This window comes from Melospiza georgiana, chromosome 23 (genome assembly GCF_028018845.1).
Source record: "Melospiza georgiana isolate bMelGeo1 chromosome 23, bMelGeo1.pri, whole genome shotgun sequence".
In the NCBI taxonomy this organism is placed as follows: domain Eukaryota; kingdom Metazoa; phylum Chordata; class Aves; order Passeriformes; family Passerellidae; genus Melospiza; species Melospiza georgiana.
Window position 1 is genome coordinate 6,988,989 of NC_080452.1, and position 25,213 is coordinate 7,014,201.

Here is a 25,213-nt window from a genome sequence, read left to right on the forward strand (position 1 = left end):
ACAGGCCAAAAAAATCCCTTCTAAGAACTGATTTGCAAAGTTAGGTGCATCTATCTCAATCCAGACTGTGTGATATCCAGAAAAATAAATCCAACTCATTCTGTGCAAAGCTGACAAAGACAGGCCAAAAAAATCCCTTCGAAGAAATGATTTGCAAAGTTAGGTGCATCTATCTCAATCCAGACTTTGTTTTATCCATAGAAATAAATCCAACTCATTCTGTGCAAAGCTGACAAAGACAGGCCCAAAAAAAAACCCTTCTAAGAACTGATTTGCAAAGATAAGTGCATCTACCTCAATCCAGACCGTGTTATATCCATAGAAATAAATTTAGGGACAGAGAAACTTAGGAGATGACAGCAGTGACGGGAAACACAAGAAGGAAACTGTGAAATAATGGCCCAATAATGGCCTAATTTGGTGTCTGATATGCTGGAACACTTCAAGAGGTGCTAGTGGGGGTTTTCCCTGCAGTGCATCCGTGTTTTTTGTTTTACAGGAGGAGGAAGAAGCAGCACAGGGAGCCTGGAACCAGCTTTGGCCTGTGCTGGAAAGGAGGAAAGGATGGAGGAGAGCCCAAGCCCAGGGGAGGAGCAGGAATTCAGGATGGGCTCTGGCAAATGTAGGTGGGTGCTTGCTGAAACTGGCACTGCAGGTGTCATCTCCCCTGATAAAAGAGAATAAAGTGACATTTTTAAATCCCAGCAGGGGATTTGTGGCTTAGAGAGGAAAATCAGGTTTGCAGTCCAGGAATCACAAGCCACGGCCCAAGAATCACATTCTGCTGCCAAACTCCTGCCTTTACTACTTCCCAAGAATCCTTAAGGTGTGGATTTCACAAGACTTGGATTCAATCCTACATCAAGTTTATATATTTATTGTAGGGTTGATTATAATTTTTGTTTGCAAGCAGTAAAGCTGTTATCTGACTTCCTGCCTCTTTCAGTAAATTCTTATTTCTTATCTCCTTTCTCAGCATTACACAAAAGTAATTATTGTTCACAGTGTTGCAACCATGTCATTCTCTTTTGTTCTGTTGTGCAGGACAATCTCTGCTGTCCTTGGAAATATCAGGATGACCAGCTTCTATGTAAGAGTCTCAGATTGTTGATGCTTTTTAGAGAAAAGCCCCTGTAAAAATCATCTCAGAAAATACTTTAAATATCAAATATTAGAATTTAAATGTTTCTAATCTGGAGGAATTTGTACCAGTGAGAAGGACTCCACTGAAAAAAATTAGTGGCATAATGGCTCAGAAATTTGATTATTTCATGTTCTCACTCCAATGCACTCAGGGCTCCTAAATATAAATAACAAAAGGAAAAATTACATTTCCCCTTGAGCATCAACTAAATCAGCATTCAATTAAGAACTCCTAAAAGGGGGAATGGAACCCAGAAATTATTTGTACCATTTCTTCCCAGATGTCTGTGTTGGGGTAAAACCTGGGGTAATTCTCCAAACCCAGCAGGAGCGTGACTCCAGAAGTCCCCTCTGACCTGGGGTTTTTCCACCTTTCTGTTCTCAAAACTCCTTAAAATATCATTTTAAATACCAAGTTTGGCATAAACCCAGAAATACCAATGCCAGATCACAGCTTCTCTTCTGTTTCATTACTTTACAGTTACCTTATGGGGAAAAATTACTTTTCAAGGTGCCTGATGAAGACTTGAGCCAGAACCTTCTGTGAAAGCCCCTGGGCACCTGAGCTGGGAATTTTCTCTGTGGGAAGCCAAGCTCCCAACACCTGCCCCTGCACTCCTCAGAACCCAAATCCCCTTTGCTGAGAGCTGGACCCCCACTCTGCCCAAATTGCTCCCTGTTTTGCAGAAGAGAGAATAAAATAATGCCCTGAAACCAACTATCTGTGGGTTGTTTCTCTGAGGGAAAGGTAAAACTGGGGAAGGGTGGGGAAGGAAGGAGTTTTGTGGCTTCAGGGTTGCTCATATCAGAGAATCACAGAATTGGAAAGGATCAAAAAATAAGGATTTTCTGTGGGGTTTTTAAATCCTGATCAAAAAATAAGGATTTTCTGCAGATTTTTTAAAATCCTGATCCATGGAGTCATTTTCCAACACATAAACCACGTCTCATTTCAGTTTCTCAGATACCCATGTCCCCAAAGTGATATTTTTCCTTTACCTCTCCTGGCTTCAGGGTTGCTCATATCAGAGAATCACAGAGTTGAAAAGGACTAGGCTGCTCAAAAAATGAGGATTTTTGTGTTTGTTTAAAAATCCTGATCCATGGAGTCACATAAACCACGTCTCATTTCAGTTGCTCAGACACCCAAGTTCCCAAAGTGATATTTTTCCTTCACCTCTCCTGGCTTCAGGGTTGCTCATATCAGAGAATTATAGAATTGGAAAGGATCAGGTTGATCAAAAAATAAGGATTTTCTGCATTTTTTTTTCAATCCTGATCCATTGGAGTAATTTTCCAGCACATAAACCACATCTCATTTCAGTTTCTCAGACACCCACATTCCCAAAGTGATATTTTTCCTTCATTTCTCCTGGCTTCAGGGTTGCTCATATCAGAGAATCACAGAGTTGAAAAGGATCAGGCTGCTCAAAAAATGAGGATTTTTGTGTTTGTTTAAAAATCCTGATCCATGGAGTCACATAAACCACGTCTCATTTCAGTTGCTCAGACACCCATATTCCCAAAATGATATTTTTCCTTCACCTCTCCTGGCTTCAGGGTTGCTTATATCAGAGAATCACAGAATTGAAAGGATCAGGCTGCTCAAAAAATAAGAATTTTCTGGGTTTTTTAAAAAATCCTGATCCATGGAGTCATTTTCCAGCACATAAACCACGTCTCATTTCAGTTTCTCAGACACCCTCGTTCCCAAAGTGCTGATTTTCCTTCCCCTCTGCTGCAGGGACCTCCACAGCCTCAGAAGCAGCTGAAATTCAGCCCAGCCCTGAGCAGCAGCGTTGGTTCCACGCTCAGACCAGGGCTCGTGCTGCAATCTGCACTCCCCAAATAAAAGCAATCCGAAGGTTGTTTGTTTTCTGGAGATGCCAAAATGCTTTGGAACCTGGGACTTGGCAGGGAAACGCTTCCTCGTGTGCTAAAGCAAGGAAATACATTTCAAATATATTTGCATGAGGCAAGGGGTTGGTTTTACTGGAAACCTTGAGGGTGAAAAGGGGGGTTTGGTTTTAAAAAAACTCTTCATTCACCTTGGATTAATTTTACTCCCTGAGATTCACCAGCAGGTAGAAGTTCCAATATTTCTGTAGGTTTAGTTCTGCTCAAGGCCATGCTGCCTTCCTCTGCAAGGTGTTAAAAGCACATTTCCATCCCTCTGCAGGGTCCAGCAGGGAAGCTGATCCCTTGGGATCCGTGCCTGGCAGAGTGGGAGCTCCAGGAGAGCAAACACAGCTGTGGCCACCATGGCCCAGCCAGCACAAGTGGTGGCCACGAGACCAAAAAAGTCCTGCCAGCATGACCTGGGGAATGTTTGGAATGCCCAGGGAAGCAGCTCTGGTGGGAGGCTTGGAGGGGACCAGGATTTGTTCCCTTCCAGGAGAGGTGGTGGAGGCTGGTCCCTCAGTCCAAGATCCCCACCAAGCACAGACACAGCCAGGAGATCCTTCCTCACCCAAAAAGCTCCTTCCTCATCCCAAGAGATCCTTCCTCACCCCAAAAGATCATTCCTGACCCCAAGAGCTCTTTTCTTGCCCCAAGATCTCCTTTCTCACCCCAAGATCTCCTTCCTTACCCCAAAAGATCCTTTTTCACCCCAAGATCTCCTTCCTCGCCCCAAGAGCTCCTTCCTTACCCCAGGAGCTCCTTTCTCACCCCAAGAGCTCCTTCCTCACTCCAAAAGATCCTTCCTTGCTCCGAGAGCTCCTTTCTCACCTCAAAAGATCCCTCCTTGCCCCAAGAGCGCCTTCCTCACCCCAAAAGATCATTTCTCACCCCAAGAGCTACACATTCATAGAAAAAACGGAGCTCAACACCCTCAGCTAAATGAAAGGTTCTTCCAAGGCTGGCTTTAGGATCTGATAAATCTGTTGAAGATCCCAGTTCTGGGCATGGGCCAGGCTTTGGCTGGACAATGGCTGGGCATTGGTTGGGCATGGATTGGGCATGGGCTGGACAGTGACTGGGCATGGTCTGGACATTGACTGGGCATGACCTGGGCATGAGCTGGGCATGGGCTGGGCATTGGCCGGGCTTTGGCTGGGCAGTGGCTGGGTTTTGACCAGGCATTGGCTGGGCATTGGCCAGGCTTTGGCTGGGCATTGTCTGGACAGTATCTGGGCATTGGCTGGGCATTGGCTGGGCAGTGTCTGGGCATTGTCTGGGCAGCATCTGGGCATTGGCTGGACTTTGGCTGGGTTTTGGCTGGGCAGTGTCTGGGCATTGGCTGGGCAGTGTCTGGGCTCTGGCTGGGCAGTGTCTGGGCATTGGCTGGGCAGTGTCTGGGCATTGGCTGGGCAGTATCTGGGCAGTGTCTGGGCAGTGTCTGGGCATTGGCTGGGCAGTGTCTGGGCATGGGCTGGACAGTGTCTGGACAGTGTCTGGGCACTATCTGGGCAGTGTCTGGACAGTGTCTGGGCATTGGCTGGGCAGTGTCTGGGCATGGGCTGGACAGTGTCTGGGCTCTGGCTGGGCAGTGTCTGGGCAGTGTCTGGGCAGTGTCTGGGCTCTGGCTGGGCATTGGCTGGACAATGGCTGGGCAGTGTCTGGACAGTATCTGGGCAGTGTCTGGGCAGTGTCTGGACAGTATCTGGGCCGTGTCTGGGCAGTGTTTGGGCATGGGCTGGGCAGTGTCTGGGCAGTGTCTGGGCATGGGTTGGGCAGTGTCTGGGCAGTGTTTGGGCATGGGCTGGGCACTGTCTGGGCAGTGTCTGGGCATGGGTTGGGCAGTGTCTGGGCAGTATCTGGGCAGTGTCTGGGCTCTGGCTGGGCAGCGTCTGGGCAGTGTCTGGGCATGGGCTGGGCAGTGTCTGGGCTCTGGCTGGGCATTGGCTGGACAATGGCTGGGCAGTGTCTGGGCAGTCTGGGCTCTGGCTGGGCTCTGGCTCCCAGCCCCACGTGGGCAGAGCTCACCTGGCAGCGCTGCTGGATGTTGTTCCTTTAAGGCCCAACAGGTGGAAAGGCAGGGCTGAAGGTGCAGGGAGTATTTAAAGCAGGCTGGCACTGCCACAGCCCCACGGGGACACAGGACACTGGACATTCACAGAGCTCCCAGGGTCAGCCTGAGAGGGGAAGACAGAAGTGCCAGGAGGAGCCTGGAGTGTAAGTAATGCTGCTTTGGCATCTGGGAATGCCAATTTGTAGGGCTGTGCTGGGATGGGGAAGGAGAAGAACATGAGTCTTGAGCCGTTTTTGAGGAACCTTCCTCACACAGGAGGGAAGCAGCGATTTGGAGCCATTTCATGTTCAGAGCTCCCTGGTGGGAGGCTGATTTCTTCTGAAAGAACCATAGGAACAGGCTTGTGGCAGTTATGGTTTCTTCTCTGCAGCAGATTTTTAATATTTAATTTCTGGGGAAAAAAAAAACCCAACATAAATTATCATTACAATATTTGCATTAAGTTTTAACATAGGAAAGAAAAGTCAGTAATTATTACTGTAGGAATCTAAATTTTGCGACTCAGCCTGAGGTCATTACTGGCTTTTGGACCCCAATAGACACATTTTGAGATTTTAGAAGATAATTGGTGCAGCTGTGTCCTGAAGGAGCTGCTTTGGAAGCTCCCTGAGAAGTTTGTACGGTTACAGGAGGATAAGTAGAACCTGAAGCTTAAATGAATGGACTGGATGGGGTGTCCTAAAAGTGAAATCAGAGGAGCCTGGCAGAGCCCTGTCCCACTCAGACCCGTGAAGGTGTGGGTCCTACACACCTGAATCCCCACTCTGCAAAGGGAACATTCCTATAGAGGGAATACATTTCTGAATTACAAATAAACATCACCTAATTGCAATTGTTAATGAATCCACAGTAGCATCATCCATTCCTCCAGACTGAGGTGAACCTGTGCTCTTGGGCCATGGGTTGTTGCTGCTCCTCACAGGCAGAGGAGAATTAAACTAAAATAATTTAATAGTGCTGAAGTTGGTTTCACTTTCCGGCCCAAGACACAAATGAACCATGAAGGTCTGATTTGAAAAGCAACAAGTGGGTGCATGGAGGATCTGAAAGGGACATAAAATCAGGTCTCAGGTTAGTGTAGAGTGGATCCAACAGCTGAAAGGAACATAAAATTGAGCCAGCAGCACAACCTCAGCTTGATCTTTTATCTGGAAGTTGATTGCTCATTCTTAACCCCATGGAAATGGGATGGATTGGTGGCTTTTCCCCATTCCACTGCCACAAGAGCTGCCTGCTTATTCTATTCTATTCTATTCTATTCTATTCTATTCTATTCTATTCTATTCTATTCTATTCTATTCTATTCTATTCTATTCTATTTCTTTTCTGAAATAAGTTGCTCATATGTTTAACTGACACAAAAAATCTTAGTTCAGAGGGTCCCAAGCATTCCTAAAAACTGCTGATTTCTTGGTAAACCCTGATAATCTTCAGCAAGTTCTACCCAACTGTTTCTGCTCAGTGCATTACCAAACGAACCCCTCTTTATTTAGTCTCTCAATATTGTAAAGGAGGTATCTGCTTGGAACTGGAAAAGTTTATTTATTATATCTGCACATGTTAGGTCAGCTTGATCTTTTATCTGGAAGCTCATTCTCATTCTTAACCCTGTGGAAATGGGGTGGATTGGTGGCTTTTCCCCATTCCACTGCAGTGAATAAAACCCAAGGTAAGGCAAGATCAGGAGTGGCCTTGATGGGCAGTTGAAGATGTGAATAATCCAGGATGAAATTTGTTGCTGTGCACTTTTTCTGGGCACAAAAGCTTCCAGCACCTCCTAACAGCACAACTCTCTCCACAACAACTTGTATCTGCACAGTATCCCCATGGGTCAAAAGGATTTGAGGGGCAAAATGTTACCTATATATAAAATATATAGAATATATTCAATATATAACATCTATGTTATTATTTCTCAACTATTGGAATAGCAGCAAATATTCCACAAAAAGCCAGAAGGGATCCCAGGCTGGAGTGACAAATGTCACAATTAAACCTTCGTGTTTTGTCAATGCCATGGCATGGCCTTGACACTGGTCATTGTCAGGGGCAATAGTTAATATGTAATGGGCTGGACTGGGCAATCCCTGCAGCAGGAATTCAGCAGAATTTGGGAGTTGGACTCTGATATTCCATACCCAGACAGAGCAGCTGCAGGCTCAGGTTTGCACAACTTGGGGGCCAGGTCCTGGTCTCTCCCAAATCGCCATAAATCTGAAGATAGTTCTCTCCAGAACTGACAGAATCCCAAAAGCACAACAGAAATATGGGGGAAATCTTGTTATGGAGGAGATTTGGAAGAGCCAGCCTGGCCAGAGAACACTGCTGCTGGAAACCTGGAAAATACCAAAATTTAGGCATAAAACAGCACTGGAGAGGAAGATGATGGTCCCAACCCACATCCAGAGAAGTGTCCTGGAAATGACCATCAGCCAGTTTTAAGGGTAAAGACACTAAAAACGCATCTCTAGAAATGAGGGGGGGTCTGCCCTCCCCAGGGCTTTACACACAAAATGTGTAAAATGTCCTTGTCACCCAGTGCAGCTGCAGCGAGGTTTACAGCCCAGCAGTAAATCCAAACAGATAAATAACAGTGTTATTCCTTCTCAGGACTACATGAAGTCAACAACAACAACTGTCCTGAATTGGAAAGCAAGAGGAAAGGCCATTATGTTGTAATTTTCCATTTACATTTTAACAGCATCAGAGAAAACAGGGCTGGGGACAGCTCAGAGCTGTCAGTGTTGGTGGTGCAAGAGCACAGGAACCTCTGGTTTGGGTGGGCACAGATCTTGGTAACCCTTCCAGACCTGACAGAACAACGTGGGCTGTACCCCCAAAACCAGCTGAACTTTTAGAAGAAATCAGAAAAAGACATTATTTCAACTTTGCCCAGCTGGGCAAGGCTGAGCTGGGTCCTGCTTGCACCACAGGCTGGAGAGGTGACCATCAGGCAGAGGAGCTGCTGTCAGCCAGGGGCAAACATCAAGGTTCTCTTTGTGCCACCCTGTTTGCTTTGTGCAGAATTTGTTATGTTTGCCTTGCTGGCCACTTCTGGGATGTGTTTGAAAGAGAATTTTTCATGCTCAGTGAGTTAATTATTAGCCATGGACAAGTGGCCATTGAGCAAGGAGAAATCACAATACAAGGAAGAGGCACAACAGAACACCTTTCATCTTAACAGGGAAATATTTTTTTTTTCTTCTGCTGGGAATTACCCTCAATAAAATTGTGTCACTTGATGCCCTGAAATCAAATTGCTCTGGTTGTTTACAAGGGTTTTCCTTGGCACCTCTCATCAGCTCCTGTGGGTGCCTTCTATGAAGTTGGAACAGGCAGGTGGATCAAGAGGTGTGCTCAGGAAATCCATATAAAATCTGATTTTTGGAGGTAAATCTCTACAGCTCACTCAATTCCTCAGCAGATGAGGAAAGAATTGAAAAGTAGAGGTGAAAATATCATACTTATTCTCTTTTGTGAGTCCTTGGAGAGACCAGGGAAACAAAGAGTCACTAAATAGAGGCTCCAGTCAGGAATTCTGTGACAGAGGGAATATTGGGGTGCTGGGATGAGATCCACAGGCAGCAGCCCAGGCAAGAACAGAATTATTATTAACTCCCTTTTTCCCATCCAATTCCTCAAAAGGAGCAATTAAAAACCAAATTTCTCTCTACTTCACATAGCCACAACCCTCAGATCCTCCAAGCACGAAGATTATTAGATGATTAACATTTTGCAAATATGATTATTCAATATCTTCCACTTTTTTTTTTCCAGGGAATGCAAGAAAAATGACTTTACTGGCGTTCCTCTTCCTGCTCACCTTGGTCCCAGCTGGGTGTCTAAGGAGCAGACACCCCCCCAAGGCAGCCAGTGAGTGTCACCTGCATGGGGAACAGGTTTGGGGTGGCCAAGGACCAGGGGTGGCACTGGGAAGGGAGGACGAGGGTCTGGATGGTGCTTAAAAAGAGAAAAATATAACGTTAAAAAGATAAAAGTGGATCTATTTCATGAAGGGCCTTCAGGTACTTTGAGGGCAGATGAAGCCTCCTATGAAGCTACACCCAAAATGGATGATGGTCATGAGTTTGTCAAAAGACAGGCCAGACAAAAAATTAAGATAAAAGTGGATATATTTCATGAAGGGCCTTCAGGTACTTTGAGGGCAGATGAAGCCTCCTATGAGGCTACACCCAAAATGGATGATGGTCACAAGTTTCTTGAAACAGAGGCCAAAAAAAAAGTAAAAACTATAAAAGTGGATGTATTTCATTAAGGGCCTTCAGGTGCGTTGAGGGCACACGAAGCCTCCCACAAGGCTACACCCAAAATGGACAATGTTTCTCAAAAACAGTTTTTAGACCTTCTCAAAACAGAGGCCAGATAAAAAGGATAAAAGTGGATGTATTTCATGAAGGGTCTTCAGGTACATTGAGGGCAGGCAAAGCCTCCTATGAGGCTACACCCAAAATGGGCAATGGTAATGAGTTTCTCAGATTGAAATAAGTTTGGTTTGTTTGCACATCAGGGGTTAATTCTCCAATTCCAATTTCAGGTAATGAAGGCAGATACCCCCAGATGGCTCCCCAAAATTCAGTTTTGTTTATATTTGAGGCCTGAGGCAGAAGGTGTCCTTGAGTTGTAGGCCTGGAAGGATTGTTTAATCTGATCAAAATGTGAAGAGAGCTTCTGACACTCTCAATGCAGCTCAGAGTTCTACACCAGTGCAGTGACGGACCTGAAAAATACAAAACCTAAAATCTGAAGGCATCATGGGGAGCACCTTTACCTCACAGGTGTCCCTCACTGCCACAGGACCTCATGGGCCTTGGTGGCACACACAGCCCTGGTGGCAGACAGGGCCCTGGGGGCTCAGAGGGTGGCACACACAGCCTGGGGGGACACAGGGCACTGATGTGGTGGCACACACAGCCCTGGGGGCGCACACAGCCCTGGGACACACAGGGCAGTGACAAGGTGGCACACACAACCCTGGTGGCACACAGGACATGGACCTGGTGGCACACAGGGCACGCAGGGTGGCACGCACAGCCCTGGGGGCACACAAGGTGGCACACACAGCCCCAGGGCACACAGGACACTGACCCCAGCCTGTTCTCCTGCAGTCTCCAGCCCCGTGTTCGGCCCCAGGGAGGTGCACGGCGTGAAGGGTGGCTCGGTCACCGTGAAATGCTTCTACCCCCCGACACCGACGAACAAGCACGACAGGAAATACTGGTGCAGGCAGAAGGGCTCCAGCTGCCTCACCTTGGTGTCCTCCAACTTCGTGGCTGCTGCCTACCAGGGCAGGGTGACCCTCACTGACCACCCCCAGGAGAACCATTTCCTGGTCAACATCTCAGCGCTGGAGATGAGCGATGCCGGCACCTTCCAGTGTGGCGTGGGCATCAATGGCAGGGGCCTCTCCTTCAGAGTCACCCTCAGCGTTGCTGAAGGTAATTACAACCTTGGGGCTCCCTCAAATACCATTTTCTTGGGATTTTACCAATACTAGGACTCTCTCAAATACAATTTTCTTGGTAATATTGGTAATTTTTACCAATATTAGGACTCCCTAAAACACCATTTTCATTGGTAATTTACCAATTGGTATTTTACCAATATTAGGACTCCCTAAAACACCATTTTCTTTGAGTTTTCCCCCTCTCCCTCTTAAGTAATTACACCCTTGGGACTCCCTCAAATACTATTTTCTTGGTATTTTACCAATATTTTACTCCCTAAAACACCATTTTCTTTGAGTTTTCCCCCTCTCCCTCTTAACGAAGGCTCCACCTCTGGCCTGCCTGGTGTGAGAGGGCTGCAGGAGCTTTCAGGGAGGGTTCATTTCATCCTCTGAGTGTCTCTGTGCACAGCCCCACCTGTTCCTGAGGATGCTGAGCTCTTCTACGTGAAGCTGCGCAGCACCTGGACTGTGACCTGCGGCTTTGGGAAGGAGACGGCCGAGATGAAGAAATACCTGTGCAAGAAGGAGAAGGATGGCTGCAGGAACATCATCAACAGCTATCAGGACAAAGATGTCCCAGGGGGACTTCAGCTGGTTTTTGAGGACCCTCCAGGCTCGTTCCGTGTCACCATGACTCAGATGGACTGGGAAGATGCAGGGGTGTACTACTGTGGGGCCGGTGACTATGAGAAGGATGACCCAAAGAAGGAGCTGGATGTGTTTATCTACGAGGGTGAGCTGTTCCCAGAGTGTTTTCCCCTTCCTCTCTTCTGCTTTTCAGAAGCATCAGCAGCAGTGTCACTTGATTTAGCAGGAACTTGAATTTCTCTTTGCTATTACCCTATTCTCTCATCCATATACTTATTTCTATTCATTTAACCACCTATGATGTACTAAACCATCACTAAATGAAGCTTGTAGCCAGACTTCACCTTCCCAGACATGGGTAGCTCTGTTCCCCAACCCAAAACGGCAGGAAACAAATTCCACCCTCCCAGTCTGAGGCAAGCAAGCTGTCTCTTCAAGCCCCCAGCTCCTGAAATCTCAAACTGACAGATGTAGATAGTCCCTCTAGCAAAGGGAACAAAGCTTTGGAATATCTGTCCACAAAGCCAACAACGCTCCGTGAATTTGGGAAAAAGCAAGGCCTGACTGACCTTTTAGGATGAATTCCCACCAGTGCCAGGGCAATCTCCTGATGTTTGCACCCCTGGTCTTTCCCATAGCAGCTTTGTTTGATCTGATAATGTTGATTTCCTTGGGAGGGTGCCCCATGGACACAAGTGAGATTCTTATAACTGCTCATTTCATTCTTACCAACAGACAAAAATTTCCCTCACTTCAAGACCAACATAACTGGAAAAGTTGGAGGTTCAGCAAGCTTCGAGTGCCTCTATGACCCTCTGCTAAATGCCTCCTCGAGGTTCTGGTGCAAGCAGAGAGGCAGGCAATGTGGTACCACAATCATAGACAACACTGGCCGTGTGGAGGACTCCTATGAGGGAAGAGTGACCGTGTTCCAGAACCCCGAAAACAAAACTCTCACCATCATCCTGAACCAGCTGCAGGAGAAGGACAAAGGCACTTACTGGTGCATGTCAAATCAACTGAGGGAGCAGCAATCATCAACAGAACTGACAGTAATACCAGGTAAGGGCTGTGCACTGGCAGTTCTCTGCCTGCTCAGGAGCTACAGAACCACCCCACGTGAGCAATCTGGCTTTTTGGGAAGGGATGTGAGCTCCAAGCCTGAACTCACCCCAGCAGCTTTAAAACTGAGACAGAAATGTTCAGTTTTATACGAAGGCATTCACAGAAAAGTCTCAGGAAATATTTTCTAAGCCTTACAAGAAGACATTATAAATTAATTCGCCAATTTGATTAATAAGGAGAATTTATTCCATAATTAAAATACAATTGTAAAAAGGCCACAAGCAAAGATCAGATTGGTGCTGAACCAGGTTGGGTGAGACAGGGAGGGCATTCTGTCTCCTGTCCTCTGTACATCACAAAGACACAACTCTCACAAAGTCTTTTTATACATTTCTAAGCTTCAAGGGTTGCTGGGAAGGGTTTCTTGCTTTCTTATTGTTGATTTTATCCTTTTAGCATATTAATGTAGTTTTTCCTTTTTTGCTGTTGCTCTTGCTGAGAGTTTCCCAAACTGTTAGAGGAAAATCTCCTGCAATATACATTCTAGGAGACACATATTTATCTTATCAATATTGAATGCATATTGCTGGGGTTTGGTCAGACAAATAATCCTCTGGAATCAACATTTCTGGAGATGAATATTCAGGCTAGGATCTTGGTGCATATCACTGTAATCTCATGAGAGGAAATTTCCCAGAACCCTCCTTTGGTAATTTCATCAGGTGAGATTACTGTAGGTAATCAGGATTTTCATCAGGTGAGATTACTGTAGCCTGAGCATGAATTTATACACACCATCTATTACAAAGAGAACCATAAACAGCACCTTTAATGTTAATTTAGCAACACAAGGAGCGCTTTCTTTCCAAGCAGGAAAGTGCTGCCAACACAATGAAGGCAAGAAGGGTCAGAGGAGGCAGGAGAGAGGCCACTGACCTGGGAGATGTGACCACAGCCCTGCACTCTGTCCCAAGGCTGTCTCAAGGAGCAAGGGTCCCAAGGCTGTCTCCTCCCAGGGGTTTTATTTATCCCCAGCAGCACCACCACCAGCTGAGAGCCTCTCCCACCCCTGAAACCTCTCCCCCAGCCCTGATGTCCTGTTTGCCTTCACAGGAGAACCTTCACTGACGGGAAAGAAGGTGGTGAAGGCCCAGGCGGGCTCGCGGGTGAATTTAACCTGCTGCTACCCCTGCAAGTATTACTCCTTCGAGAAATACTGGTGCAGGTGGAGCAACACGAGCTGTGCCATGCTGCCCGTGCAGCAGCAGCAGGGGCTGCCACAGCCAGGGGATGCCTGTAAACCAAACGCCAGGACAGTGGTGCTGAGCCTGGACCCGGTGGCCAAGGAAGATGAAGGCTGGTACTGGTGCGGGGTGAAGCACAACGGGGTCTTCGGGGAAACCATGGCCGTGGAGCTGCAAGTGAGCACAGGTGAGCTCCGGGCAGGGCTGGCTGTCCCTGTGCCGAGGAGGGCTCTCGGCCGGCTGTCCCTGCGGGTCCCTGTACCGAGGAGGGCTCTCGGCTGGCTGTCCCTGTGCCGAGGAGGGCTCTCAGGCGGCTGTCCCTGCTTGTCCCTGTGCCGAGGAGGGCTCTCAGGTGGCTGGCCCTGCTCGTCCCTGTGCCCCGGAGGGCTCTCGGCTGGCTGTCCCTGTGCCGAGGAGGGCTCTCAGCTGGCTGTCCCTGTGCCGAGGAGGGCTCTCGGCTGGCTGTCCCTGCTGGTCCCTGTGCCCAGGAGGGCTCTCAGCTGGCTGTCCCTGTGCCGAGGAGGGCTCTCAGCTGGCTGTCCCTGCTGGTCCCTGTGCCCAGGAGGGCTCTCAGCTGGCTGTCCCTGCTGGTCCCTGTGCCGAGGAGGGCTCTCAGCTGGCTGTCCCTGTGCCGAGGAGGGCTCTCAGGTGGCTGTCCCTGTTGATCCCTGTGCCCAGGAAGGCTCTCAGGTGGCTGTCCCTGCTGGTCCCCGTGCCGAGGAGGGCTCTCAGGTGGCTGTCCCTGTTGGTCCCTGTGCCGAGGAGGGCTCTCAGGTGGCTGTCCCTGCTGGTCCCTGTGCCCAGGAAGGCTCTCAGGTGGCTGTCCCTGCTGGTCCCTGTGCTCTCCATCACCGCTAGGCTGCAGCAGCTCAAAGCACAAGCGCTGGCACCCCGCAGCCTCCCGGCTTTACACAGTTTGCCTTCAGGGCTCTTGTCTCTCAGTTTTGACTTCCCAATCGTAAAAAACCTCTTTCAGTCCAAAACTCACCTATTTCTATATCAATTTTACTTTTAACCTAGTGCTGATTAATCGTTCTTACTACAAAGCAATATTTTATTTTATAATATTTTAAATTTTTAATAAATAATATTACTATATTATTATATATAATAATATCGTATTATATATAATAATATTATAATAACTATATAGTTATTATAATATTCTATATAATAATATTATAATAACTATATTATAATATACAATAATGTATTAATATTGTTTCGATATAATATAGTAATATTATTAGATATAAAATTATTTATTATATCGTTATATTAATTACAGTTATAGTAATATGGAATTAATTACAATAAATAATCTATAATAATATTTTCATAATTATAAATGTATTATGTTATTATTTAATAATTATTATTATGTAATAACATATAATATAATATAATATAATATAATATAATATAATATAATATAATATAATATAATATAATATAATATAATATAATATAATATAATATAATATAATATAATGTAATATTTATTTCAGAATATTTTTATTTAGTTTTATATTTAAATATATGTAAGTATTATGTATTATTCAATAATTATTGCTATTATTCTTTTATAATAATATAATTATTATTTTATAATAATATAATATCAATATTTTACAACATTTTATTTACTTTAGAATATATTTATTTAGTTTTATATTTAATTCTATGCAAGTATTATTATGTTATTATTTAATAATTATTATTGTTATTATTATTTCATAACAATGTAATATATAATATTATAATAATTTGTAATAATATTTTATTTATTTTATAGCATATTAATTTAGTTTAGGCAACATCTAGCACCTTTGAGGTGAAGAACTGATTAAGTTCAGAGCTCTTGCTCCAGGGAACTTCTTATCTTAATAATCAGGAAACCAGGAAGGAGCAGGAGAGGCTGACACCAAGAGCAAGGGGCTTAGTCTCAGCTTTGGAGGAGTATTTTGGAATTGAAATGGTTTTGGGAGGAGGAATATTGTTAAAAGCAGAGAAAGAATAGAGCCCTGCGTATCCGATATTTACCCATCCTGAGTGGGTGATGGCCAAAGTGAAAACAGGGTGAAACAGCCCCATTTCATTGCTTTTGGTGGGCAAAGAGCCAGGACTAAAAAGCAAAGCAAGGAGGTAAAATTTGACCTGGACATATTAGATGCAGAATTTATAAACACAAGACTTTTTCAAAAGTTCATAAACAGGGAGATCCTACTTGAGATTTTCACAGTAAATTTTTTGGTGGTGAGTGAGGGCATTTCAGGCTTCAAACCCCCATTTTGAAGAGCGTCTCATGGAAAGCCAAAACCCCCAACAGCAACTCCCAGTCCACCAAACACATCCCAGCAGTTTTTGTGTCCAGCTCTCCTGCTGCTGCTCTCTAACCCCTCTCATCCCTGGCACACACAGGGGAAGATGCCAAGCTCAGCCCAGAGTTCCTGGATGTTGATTCCAGCCATGATTCTGCAGCTCTTCCCCCAGGAGGAGCCCACAGTGACGCTGAGGTGCGGAAAGGAGCTGCCCCAGAAAGGTTGGTTCTCTCCATCCCCTGCCATTTATCATTTTTGTGGAGTTTAAATAAAACCCCTTGTGTTTGTACACCCTGTGTGTGTTGTTTAGCAACACACACAAAAAATCTTGTCCCCAAAGAACTTTGCTCTAAATGTCAGAGAAGATTAAAAGTGACAGCAAAGGGCAAGATGACTCACAATTAATCTCCAGTTCAAGAAAATAGTGTCAGAAGGAAATTATTAGATATTCCAGGTACAAAGTACTTGTGTTAATATTAGAGAATTTTCCTTCACGTATTTATAACCCAGCTGCTGATGAGTTGTTTCAGCCTGACCTCAAGCCTATATTTTTATTTGGGTTTTGTTTTATTCTGTGTGCTAGAATCCAGTTCATTGATTGAATTGCACCATGCTCACTCAGAATTACCATCCCACCCAAATTTAGCCTGCTGTATTTTCACATGCATCATTCTCAGTGAGATTTCTCTCTCTCTCTCTCTCTGTTCCAGCTCTGATGAAAGTCAAGGCTCCAGCACTCTGGCCTTGGTGCTGGGCCCTCTTGCTGGCCTGATCCTGATTGCTGTGACAGCTTTTGCCATTGTCAAGTACCGGCAGCTGAAGAGATCTGGTGAGTCCCTGCCTCTCTGGGCTCTCAAGAAACAGCAGCAGCATTGAGTTAAAGGTGCTGGGCTTTTCTGCTCTCCTGGTACCACACCAGGATGGGCAGGGAGGTCTCTGCTCCTCCTGTGACCCATCCAGAGAGCTCCAATCCCCTGCTCCTCACCCTGACCTATCCAGAGAGCTCCAACTGACCCATCCAGAGAGCTCCAACCCCCTGCTCCTCACACTGACCTATCCAGAGAACTCAAACTGACCCCATCCAGAGAGCTCCAAACCCCTGCTCCTCAACTGGCCCATCCACAGAGCTCCAAGCCCCTGCTCCTCACATTAACCCATCCAGAGAGCTCCAACTGACCCCATCCAGAGAACTCCAACCTCCTGCTCCTTCTGTGACCCATCCAGAGAGCTCCAACTCCCTGCTCTGACCCATCCAGAGAGCTCCAAGCCCCTGCTCCTCCTGTGACCCATCCAGAGAGCTCCAGCTCTCAGTGTCCAGGCTGAGACAGAGCCCAGCCCTCCCTGTGCTTTGCCCATTGTGCCACAGCATCACCTGGCACAGAGGGTTTGGCTCTTAACGTGCTCCCTCCCACTCTGAGCGAGACCTGAGGGATTTTCCTCTTCTCTCCCACCAGATCTGGTGTCTGTGGGGAGCTACAGGACCAACATCAGCATGTCAGACTTTGAGAGCGTGAGGGACTTCAGTGCCAGCAACAGCGCGAAGGAGACCCACGAGACCTCCATGGGAGGGGATGGTGAGTGACCCCAGCCCAGCCCCGGGGTCAGGGGCAGCCCTTCCTTGCTGAAACACCCCACAAAAGCCACAGAAACACCTGCCAGCCACTCCCCCTCCCCAACACCTTCCTTTCTCTGCCTGCAGAATTCATCACCACTACCACGGACACTCCGGACAGTGCTGCCAACACAACGAAGGCAAAAAGGGTAAGGGGAGGCAGGAGAGAGGCCACTGAGCTGGGAGATGTAGCCACAGCCCTGCAGTCTGTCCCAGGGGGACTGTCACCTCCCAGGGGCTTTATTTATACCCAGGTGCTCTCCATTTTACCCAGATCCAGCCCCCACTGCAGACCAGGGTGGGGGGGGGGGTCTCACCCCTGTCCTCACTCCCTGTTTTAGCAGAGACATTAACAGCAGCCACTTTGCTTCAAGAAATAAACCAAGGCAGCCCCAGGCAGCATCAGGAAGGTTGGGTTTGTTACCAGAAATATGAATCACTGGGATGAGCAGATGGCTGGAAACCATCACATCCCACTTCTCAGTGGCACAGGGAGCAGGGAGGGCTCTGCCATTGCAAGGGCTGAGATTAGCTGTGATCTCTGCCTTTCCCCAATTTTCTGTGTCTTCCCTTGGGCAAGATCATGGTGCAGTGGCCCCATTTGGCAGTGGCTGCAGGTGCCACATTCAAGCCTGTGCTTTTCAAAGTCTCTATCAACACCCAGGTGTGGGTGGTGTAAGTGCCAGGAGCTGAACTGGAGCAATCAAGGGAACTGTCAGGACACCAAAGCCCAGGAGCTTTGGGACAAGGGAGCTGGATGCCAACAGCCAAGGACAGGCTTGCCAAGGAATCCCAAACCTAAAAGCTTTTGGGGTTGATGCTCACATCAGCACCAGTGTGAGCTGCTGGATTGTCCCACTCCTGCAGTGTCCCCGTGTTATCCTGAGATATCCACAAAGTGCTGCCCATCCCCATGCCCTGACTGTGTTCCTCCTGTCCTTCCCAGAGCTCCAAGGAGGAAGCTGACCTCGCCTACTCCTCCTTCCTGGTCACCTCCAGCAACATCGCCCAGGCCAGCTCTGGGGGTGACAGCGCTGTCCTGGACGTGTCCCCACCCCAGGACCAGGCCTGAGGGGAGGTGGCAACGCCTGGGACTGGCTCTGCCTTGAGGATCACAACATCAGCAAACAACACTGTTCATTTCTCCCACAATTTGCTATAGCTTGACTTGTTTTTTGCTTCAATTCAGCTTTGAGTGGTGATTTAGGAGGAGTGGTTTGATGGCAAGGGGGGCTGGAAGTGCAGGTCTGAGTGAGGAGGTTGGGCTGGGAAATAGCAGGAACTCATCCCACCAGCAGCCCCAGTTCCTACACTGGGCTCTCAGAGGCCAGAAGGAGCATTGTGAAAAAAAAAAAAAAAAAACATTTTCTTTTAAAGGCAGCTGGGAAACCTTTTAGAACAGCATCTGAAACCTTTTAGAACAACATCTGATGCTTTTGATTCCTCTGAGCTTTCCCGACCTGAGAGCAACACCTGCAGGGCAGACACGCCTGGAGTGTTTGTGTGTGAGCAATAAAGAATCCAGTGGCTTTCAGCAGAATGGGGAACTCAGCGTCTGTGGGTTATCACAGGGGAGCCCACCCAGAGAGGCACAGAAAGGGTGGGAAAAGGCTGAATATTCCACAGATAAAGCAGTGCAGGAAGAGGTGACAATGGCAGGCTGGGTTATCTGGCCCACACGGAACTTCACTGAGGATAAACACAAATTACTCCTGAATTGTTGATTCCAGAATTTCACTGAGGATGAAACATATGATTCCTGAAACATGGATTTTCAGTGCTGGGATGAGCAGGGCAGCATCTCCCTCCATCCACATTGCACCTTCCTGCCTGCCCTCAAAGGGAGGTCAGGCCTCACCTGCCACACCCCCAGGGCTGCATCCCCTCAGCAGTGCCATGGGAAGGGTTTTGGGTCTCGGGAAGGGCGTGGAGGGGTTGGGACGGGTTTGTGAGGGACCGGGACAGGTCCATGAAGGAACCAGGACAGGTCCTGAAAGGGACAGAGACAAGTCCGTGAGGGGGCCGGGACAGGTCTATGAAGGGACCAGGACAGGTCCGTGAGGGAACGGGGACAGGTCTGTGAGGGAACTGGGACAAGTCCAAGAGGGGGCCAGGACAGGTCCGTGAAAGGGCCAGGATAGGCCTGAAAAAGGGAACCGGGACAGGTCCGTGAGGGGGACCGGGACAGGTCCGTGCAAGGGCCAGGATAGGCCTGAAAAAGGGAACCAGGACAGGTCCGTGAAAAGGCTGGGATAGGCCTGAGAAAGGGAACTGGGACAGGTCTGTGAGGGGGACCAGGACAGGTCCGTGAGGGGGACTGGGACAGGTCCGTGAAAGGGGTCGGGACAGGTCTGTGAGGGACTGGGACAGGTCTGAGAAAGGGACTTGCACAGGTCCGTGCTGGGACCGGGATAAGTCCGTGAAAGGGCCGTGACAGGTCCATGAAAGGGGCCAGGATAGGTCCATGCTGGGACCAGGACAGGTCCATGAGGGACTGGGACAGGTCTGTGAAAGGAACCGGGACAGGTCTGTGAGGGACCAGGACATGTCTCTAAGGGGCTGGGAAAGATCAATGAAAGGGGCCAGGACAGGTCTGTGCTGGGACCAGGAATGGTCCATGAAGGACCGGGACACATCTATGAAAGGGCCCGGGAAAGATTCATGAAATGGAACTGGGACAGGTCCATGCTGGGACTGGGACAGGTTCCTGAAAGGGGTCGGGACATGTCTGACCGGGACAGGCCCGCGCCCGCCCGGAGCCGGGAAGGAGGGAATGCCTGACTCAGGTGCAGCAGGAAAGGCGTGAGCCTGGAAAGCATCCCCGGCGGGCAGCAGGGCAGGAGAACGCTCGGGTTTGGAAATTTCTGAGAGCAGAAAACCCCTTTTGCTCTCCCTTTGTAAATGCTCTTCCTCCTCAGCCTGCCCCATGGCATCTTTGGCCAGCTCCGCTCCTCCCTCGCTGCCCTGGGAGCAGCTGGGATGAGCTGAGCTCTGGCAGAGGAGCAGGGCTGGGCTGAGCATCCTGCAGCCCTCAGCTGCCTGCTGTGCCCCCTGCCCCTTCCCACTGCTGGCACTCAATTAATTGTTCTTATTACAATGTGTGGCATCATTTAGTTTAGGCAACATCTGGCACCTTTGAGGTGAAGAACTGATCAAGTTCAGAGATCTTGCTCCATACTTCATATCTTCATAAACTTATCTGAATAAACATGAACCCAGGAAGGAGCAGGAGAGGCTGACACCAACAGCAAGGGGCTTAGTCTCAGCTTTGGAGGAGTATTTTGGAATTGAAGTGGCTTTGAGGGGAAGGATATTGTTGGAAGCAAAGAATAGAGCCCTGGGTATCTGATATTTACCCATCTCAAGTGGGTGATGGCCCTGGGCTGCTGCCGTGCCCTACAATGGGGACAGAAACGTAAAATCCCTGGTTTAGGTGAAAGCACTGAGGCAGGCATGGGCTGAGGGGTTCAGCACACAGGGTGAGATTGGTGGATGATCTGTAATGATTGTGAAGCAGAAGGTGTGGAGTAAAACCCTCAAGCTGTGACCCAGACCCCACAAGAATCCCTGAGGAACTCACCAAGCAGCCCCTGCTCCTTTGGCAGGTGCCAGCTGATTTCCTGGGGTCAGGGACGAGCTGTGGCACCTCATCCCAGCATCCCAGCTGCATCCCAGCATCATTCCCAGGGATGTTCTTCAACAGAGAGCCATGGAATGTCCCAGACTCCTAAAAGAGTGATGGAGCTGAACAATCAGCTCTCCTGAGCACTGCCAGGGCAGAGCAAGATGTGTTCACCGTTCATGCCCTGACACCTGGACTAATGAAACCCATGGGAACATGAATTAACAAAATCAAAGCCCTGAGAAGCTTTCCTTTGGCATCGGCAAATATCTGAGGGAGGACAGTGAGCACTCAGAGATCTTTCCTTTGAAAGGGAATAACCAAATGTCACCAGCCTGACACTCACAGGGAAATGCTGGTGCTGTCCCCCATCTGGGATTTAGGGCACACACTGGGGACCAGCAACACCCAAAATGGGAGAGAACAGACCAGAGCTGTAAATAATGCCCAGTTTTGGGGACAAACCCAGGGGGTTTAGCGGCACTGAGGTCTGAGTTTGGTGTTTCTGGCGTGTCCGGAAGGATGCATCATCCCTGGCATGCTGGAGTGACAGCATCAGCTATAAGAGGACGCCACAGAGAATTCAGAAAAGTTTCACCAGCAAGAATCATATAATTCCTCAGAATTTTGACAAACAGACTCAGCACAGTTTCAAATTGGGTTTATTTATGGTCATCACCACCAATTTCCACAAAACTCACTACTGAGTGTCAGTAAATTGCTCAATACACCCAAAAACCTTTTTCTATTCAGCAACCACATATCTTGCACAGAAACTTTTTTACTGATAAGGCAGAAAATATCATCTCAAAAGGAAACACAGATTTCTAGGGCCTGACATACCTGCTAGGACCTATTCTTGGAAGCATTTCCCACACTGCACTTCTCATTTCAGCCAGATCCATCAGTGGAGGCAGCCCTGAGAACGAGCCCACGTTTATGCAACATCAGCTGTACCAGCCAGCCCTCAGCACTCATGCCCCACATTCCCTAGGCAAAATATCTGTAATTTAAACAATATTTTTATGACATGATCACAGCTTATATCTGCCAGCAAGAGAAACCCTTGTGGGTTTTCCCTGGGAGCATCCTTTGGTAGCAGTGAGGGCGATGATGATTTAATCAAACTTGTTATTTCTGTCTTAATGAAGACTCTGCTGATGGCCCTGGCTGGCAAAGCTCCCCATGTTTGCCTGAATCAGCTTCACTGATACAGTGATTTATTGTCCCTCTCATCTCTGCAAAGCCCCTGCAGCTCCTCAGCACCAGCCCATGGGTAATTAACACTGCCCGCTAACGAGATTTCTCCATCCAGTCCAGGAGGATGTCCAGCTCCCCCAGGGATTTCATGGCTGCAGATGTGACATTCAGCTGAAATTATATATAAAGAAATGGGCTGTAAGCAGATACCACCAGTACAACCCAACATAAAGAGAATTTAAATATCTGTGTTAATATAATATATAATATATAATATATAATATATAATATATAATATATAATATATAATATATAATATATAATATATAATATATAATATATAATATATAATATATAATATATTATATATTATATATAACATATTATATATTATATATTATATATTGTATATAACATATTATATATTATATATTATATATTATATATTATATATTATATATTATATATTATATATTATATATTATATATTATATATTATATATTATATATTATATTCATGTTGTGTGTGTGACCAGGCTCAGTCACCAACTCACCCCTTCATAGTTTGCAAGTATTTGCTTCAATTTCTCTGTGGATTCCTCCCCACACATGCAATTATTCTGCTCATGCTGGAAAAACAAGATTAATTTATTAGTCTTATTTTTTAAAATAAGATTTCAGTTTCTGATTTTGCTGGGCATCATAGTTGAGACACTGTGGAACTGTGGGAAAGGCTGCAGGTCCCTAAATCAGGGTTTAACTCACTTGACAGACACAAGGACAGGATAAATTTTGGCCTTTAGGACCAACAGGGGAGTTTGATGGTGAGTAAGCAAATATAAAAATGTCCCAGTGGACAGAAAACACTCTTCACACCACTCTGCTTTGTATTCTCATTTAAAAATATTTCTATAAACAGAGACTTTGCAGCTTTATAAATCTCCCAGGTTGGTTTATAGATGAAATATTAAGGGATGCACACTGGGGCAGAAGGCAGGACTTACACACTGCCCGAGCTTCCTCCTCGTGCTGAGGAAGGAGTTGGCAATGCTGCTGATTTTCCTGTTCACAAACGAGTCCTCGGTCCTGCAGTGCTTGAAAACCTTGTCCACGTAGAAGGTGAAGAGCTGATAAGTGATGCAGCACCTGTCTGAAGACTTAGAAAATTAATTTAATGATTAAAAGTTCTTCCAAAGGGGTGTGAGCTGCAGCTGCTCTCTAGGATAAAGCATCTCTGACAGGAAGCTCGTGGTAGCTGAGCACAGCAGGACAGTTTGATTCAGAGAAAGCTTCTTCAGTGGTACTTGATTGAAGCTGATAAAATAGATGGGAAATCATTTTAGGCTGATTTTCCAGGAGATCCATCCTCAGCAAGTCTCACAAAGTGAAACCAGCTGATTCTGCAGCTGGGTATCAGAGGCTGAGACCCTGCCAGCGGCTCCTGCCCAGGGCTTTGGGGTGTGAGAAAGCTGAAAATTTATGATAGATTTTTATGATTTATGCTAGATTGCACTTCTCAAGGTCACTTTCACCTGCTTTGGGATCCTGTGAGGGCTCCCCAGTCAGGACCACCTACCTTAACCTTGTGCAGGGAGTGAGGGTGGGACAGGATGCTCAGGGTCCGGATGGGGTCTCTGGATTGCTGCGGAGAGGATGGAGATGGGCATGGAGCTGCAGGCTCCAGAGGGGCTCCAGGAGCTGCCAGGGGCTCCCCCAGCCCCCCAAAGCCTGGGAAATACTCACAATGTTGGCTTTAATTGCTGTGAAGCCAGCCCTGATCTCTGTCATGCTCATGGAAACCCTGCAGGCCCCAAAGTGGAAGATTCTGTCCCCAGCTGTTGGCATCAAATTCACCCAGCAGGACACGGAGAAAAAGCAGAGGAACAGGGGGGATCCTCTCATGCCAGCTGCCTGGGAGACCTGCCCCAAGAAGAGAATATTCCTCCTTATTTCCTAAATAACACAACTGTGATCCATATAAAAATACATACATTTTATTTCAAACTTGTATACCTGTATTAAAAACCCTGTACTCATTACTATCTCCTACCCATTTCTTCTTTGCTCCCCATGAGCAAGAGAAAAAAAACCCAAATATTTATTTAACTGAAGAGTTCAAAAAGAAATTGAAAAATAAATAAAATATCAGTTAAAAATGCATCTAAATAAACATTAAAATCAAATAATTAACTGAAGAGCTCAAGAAGAAAAGGAAAAATAAATATAATATCTGTTAAATATGTATCTAAATAAACATTACACTGTAATAACTAATAACATTAGTTATTCTGAAAAGATCTTATCAGAAAAAAAATACAGTGAAATTAAATTTTTAAGTCTAATGACACAGCAGCAACAGGAGGGAACTGACTGAAAGTAACAGATCCCAAGGTCTTATCCCAAAAGAAACCAGTTTCCCTCTGGAATAGCATAAGTCAAGCACAAGTTTTGTTAGCACTGAAAATTAAGGTTATTAATGAAAAAAATATTTAAGAGATAGGAACACAAGGAAATACCCAAAAGGACACAGAACAAAGGGATAAATTCAGTATCTTACCTTGCTCTTCGTTGTGGGCTCACCTCTCACCTACGTCTGGCCTGGAGAGCTCCAAAGGAGGCGTTTTTATCCCGGTACCAGGAGGAAATAACTCTTGGATTAACTTTTGGGATTTTTCTTGCTTTTCCCAGCACGTATTTCCCTTTGTAATTTGCTGAATTAATGAGCTCGTGCAAGGGACCAGCTCTCTCTCCCACAGGTGTTTCCCTCACCTACGGAGGCGGGAACTCTGGCATCACTGCATGGGTTTCCTTTTGGGAAGAGGGATGTGAAATCCCAAAATTAGGGACCATCCTTGGGGTCACATCCCTAAAATGTCCAAGATGGAGCAATGCTGGCAATCCCCTCCAGCTGCCCACAGTTGGGATGTTGGAAGCTCAGGGGCATCACCCCACAAGATGCCAGTGGTCCCAGCACTCCA

The 25,213-nt window shown here is 46.8% G+C and overlaps 2 protein-coding genes across 2 annotated transcripts; one reads left to right on the forward strand and one right to left on the reverse strand.

Annotated features, from left to right (window-relative positions):
• Positions 1-5,179: 5,179 nt before the first annotated feature.
• On the forward strand, positions 5,180-18,950 carry PIGR (polymeric immunoglobulin receptor). The gene is made up of 11 exons (XM_058039789.1): positions 5,180-5,259; positions 8,894-8,989; positions 10,243-10,572; positions 10,993-11,316; positions 11,907-12,233; positions 13,350-13,667; positions 15,902-16,022; positions 16,512-16,630; positions 17,256-17,375; positions 17,501-17,562; positions 18,360-18,950. Exons 2-11 carry the CDS (start codon positions 8,908-8,910, stop codon positions 18,483-18,485), a joined length of 1,929 nt encoding a protein of 642 aa, XP_057895772.1. The 5' UTR covers positions 5,180-5,259; positions 8,894-8,907; the 3' UTR covers positions 18,486-18,950.
• Positions 18,951-22,328: 3,378 nt separating this feature from the next.
• Positions 22,329-24,173, reverse strand: LOC131092979 (interleukin-20-like). The gene is made up of 5 exons (XM_058039983.1): positions 23,979-24,173; positions 23,812-23,877; positions 23,240-23,392; positions 22,790-22,864; positions 22,329-22,406 (listed from the first exon to the last, which is right to left on the reverse strand). The coding sequence occupies exons 1-5, from the start codon at positions 24,135-24,137 to the stop codon at positions 22,329-22,331; spliced, it is 531 nt and encodes a 176-aa protein (XP_057895966.1). The 5' UTR covers positions 24,138-24,173.
• Between the last annotated feature and the right edge of the window lie 1,040 nt (positions 24,174-25,213).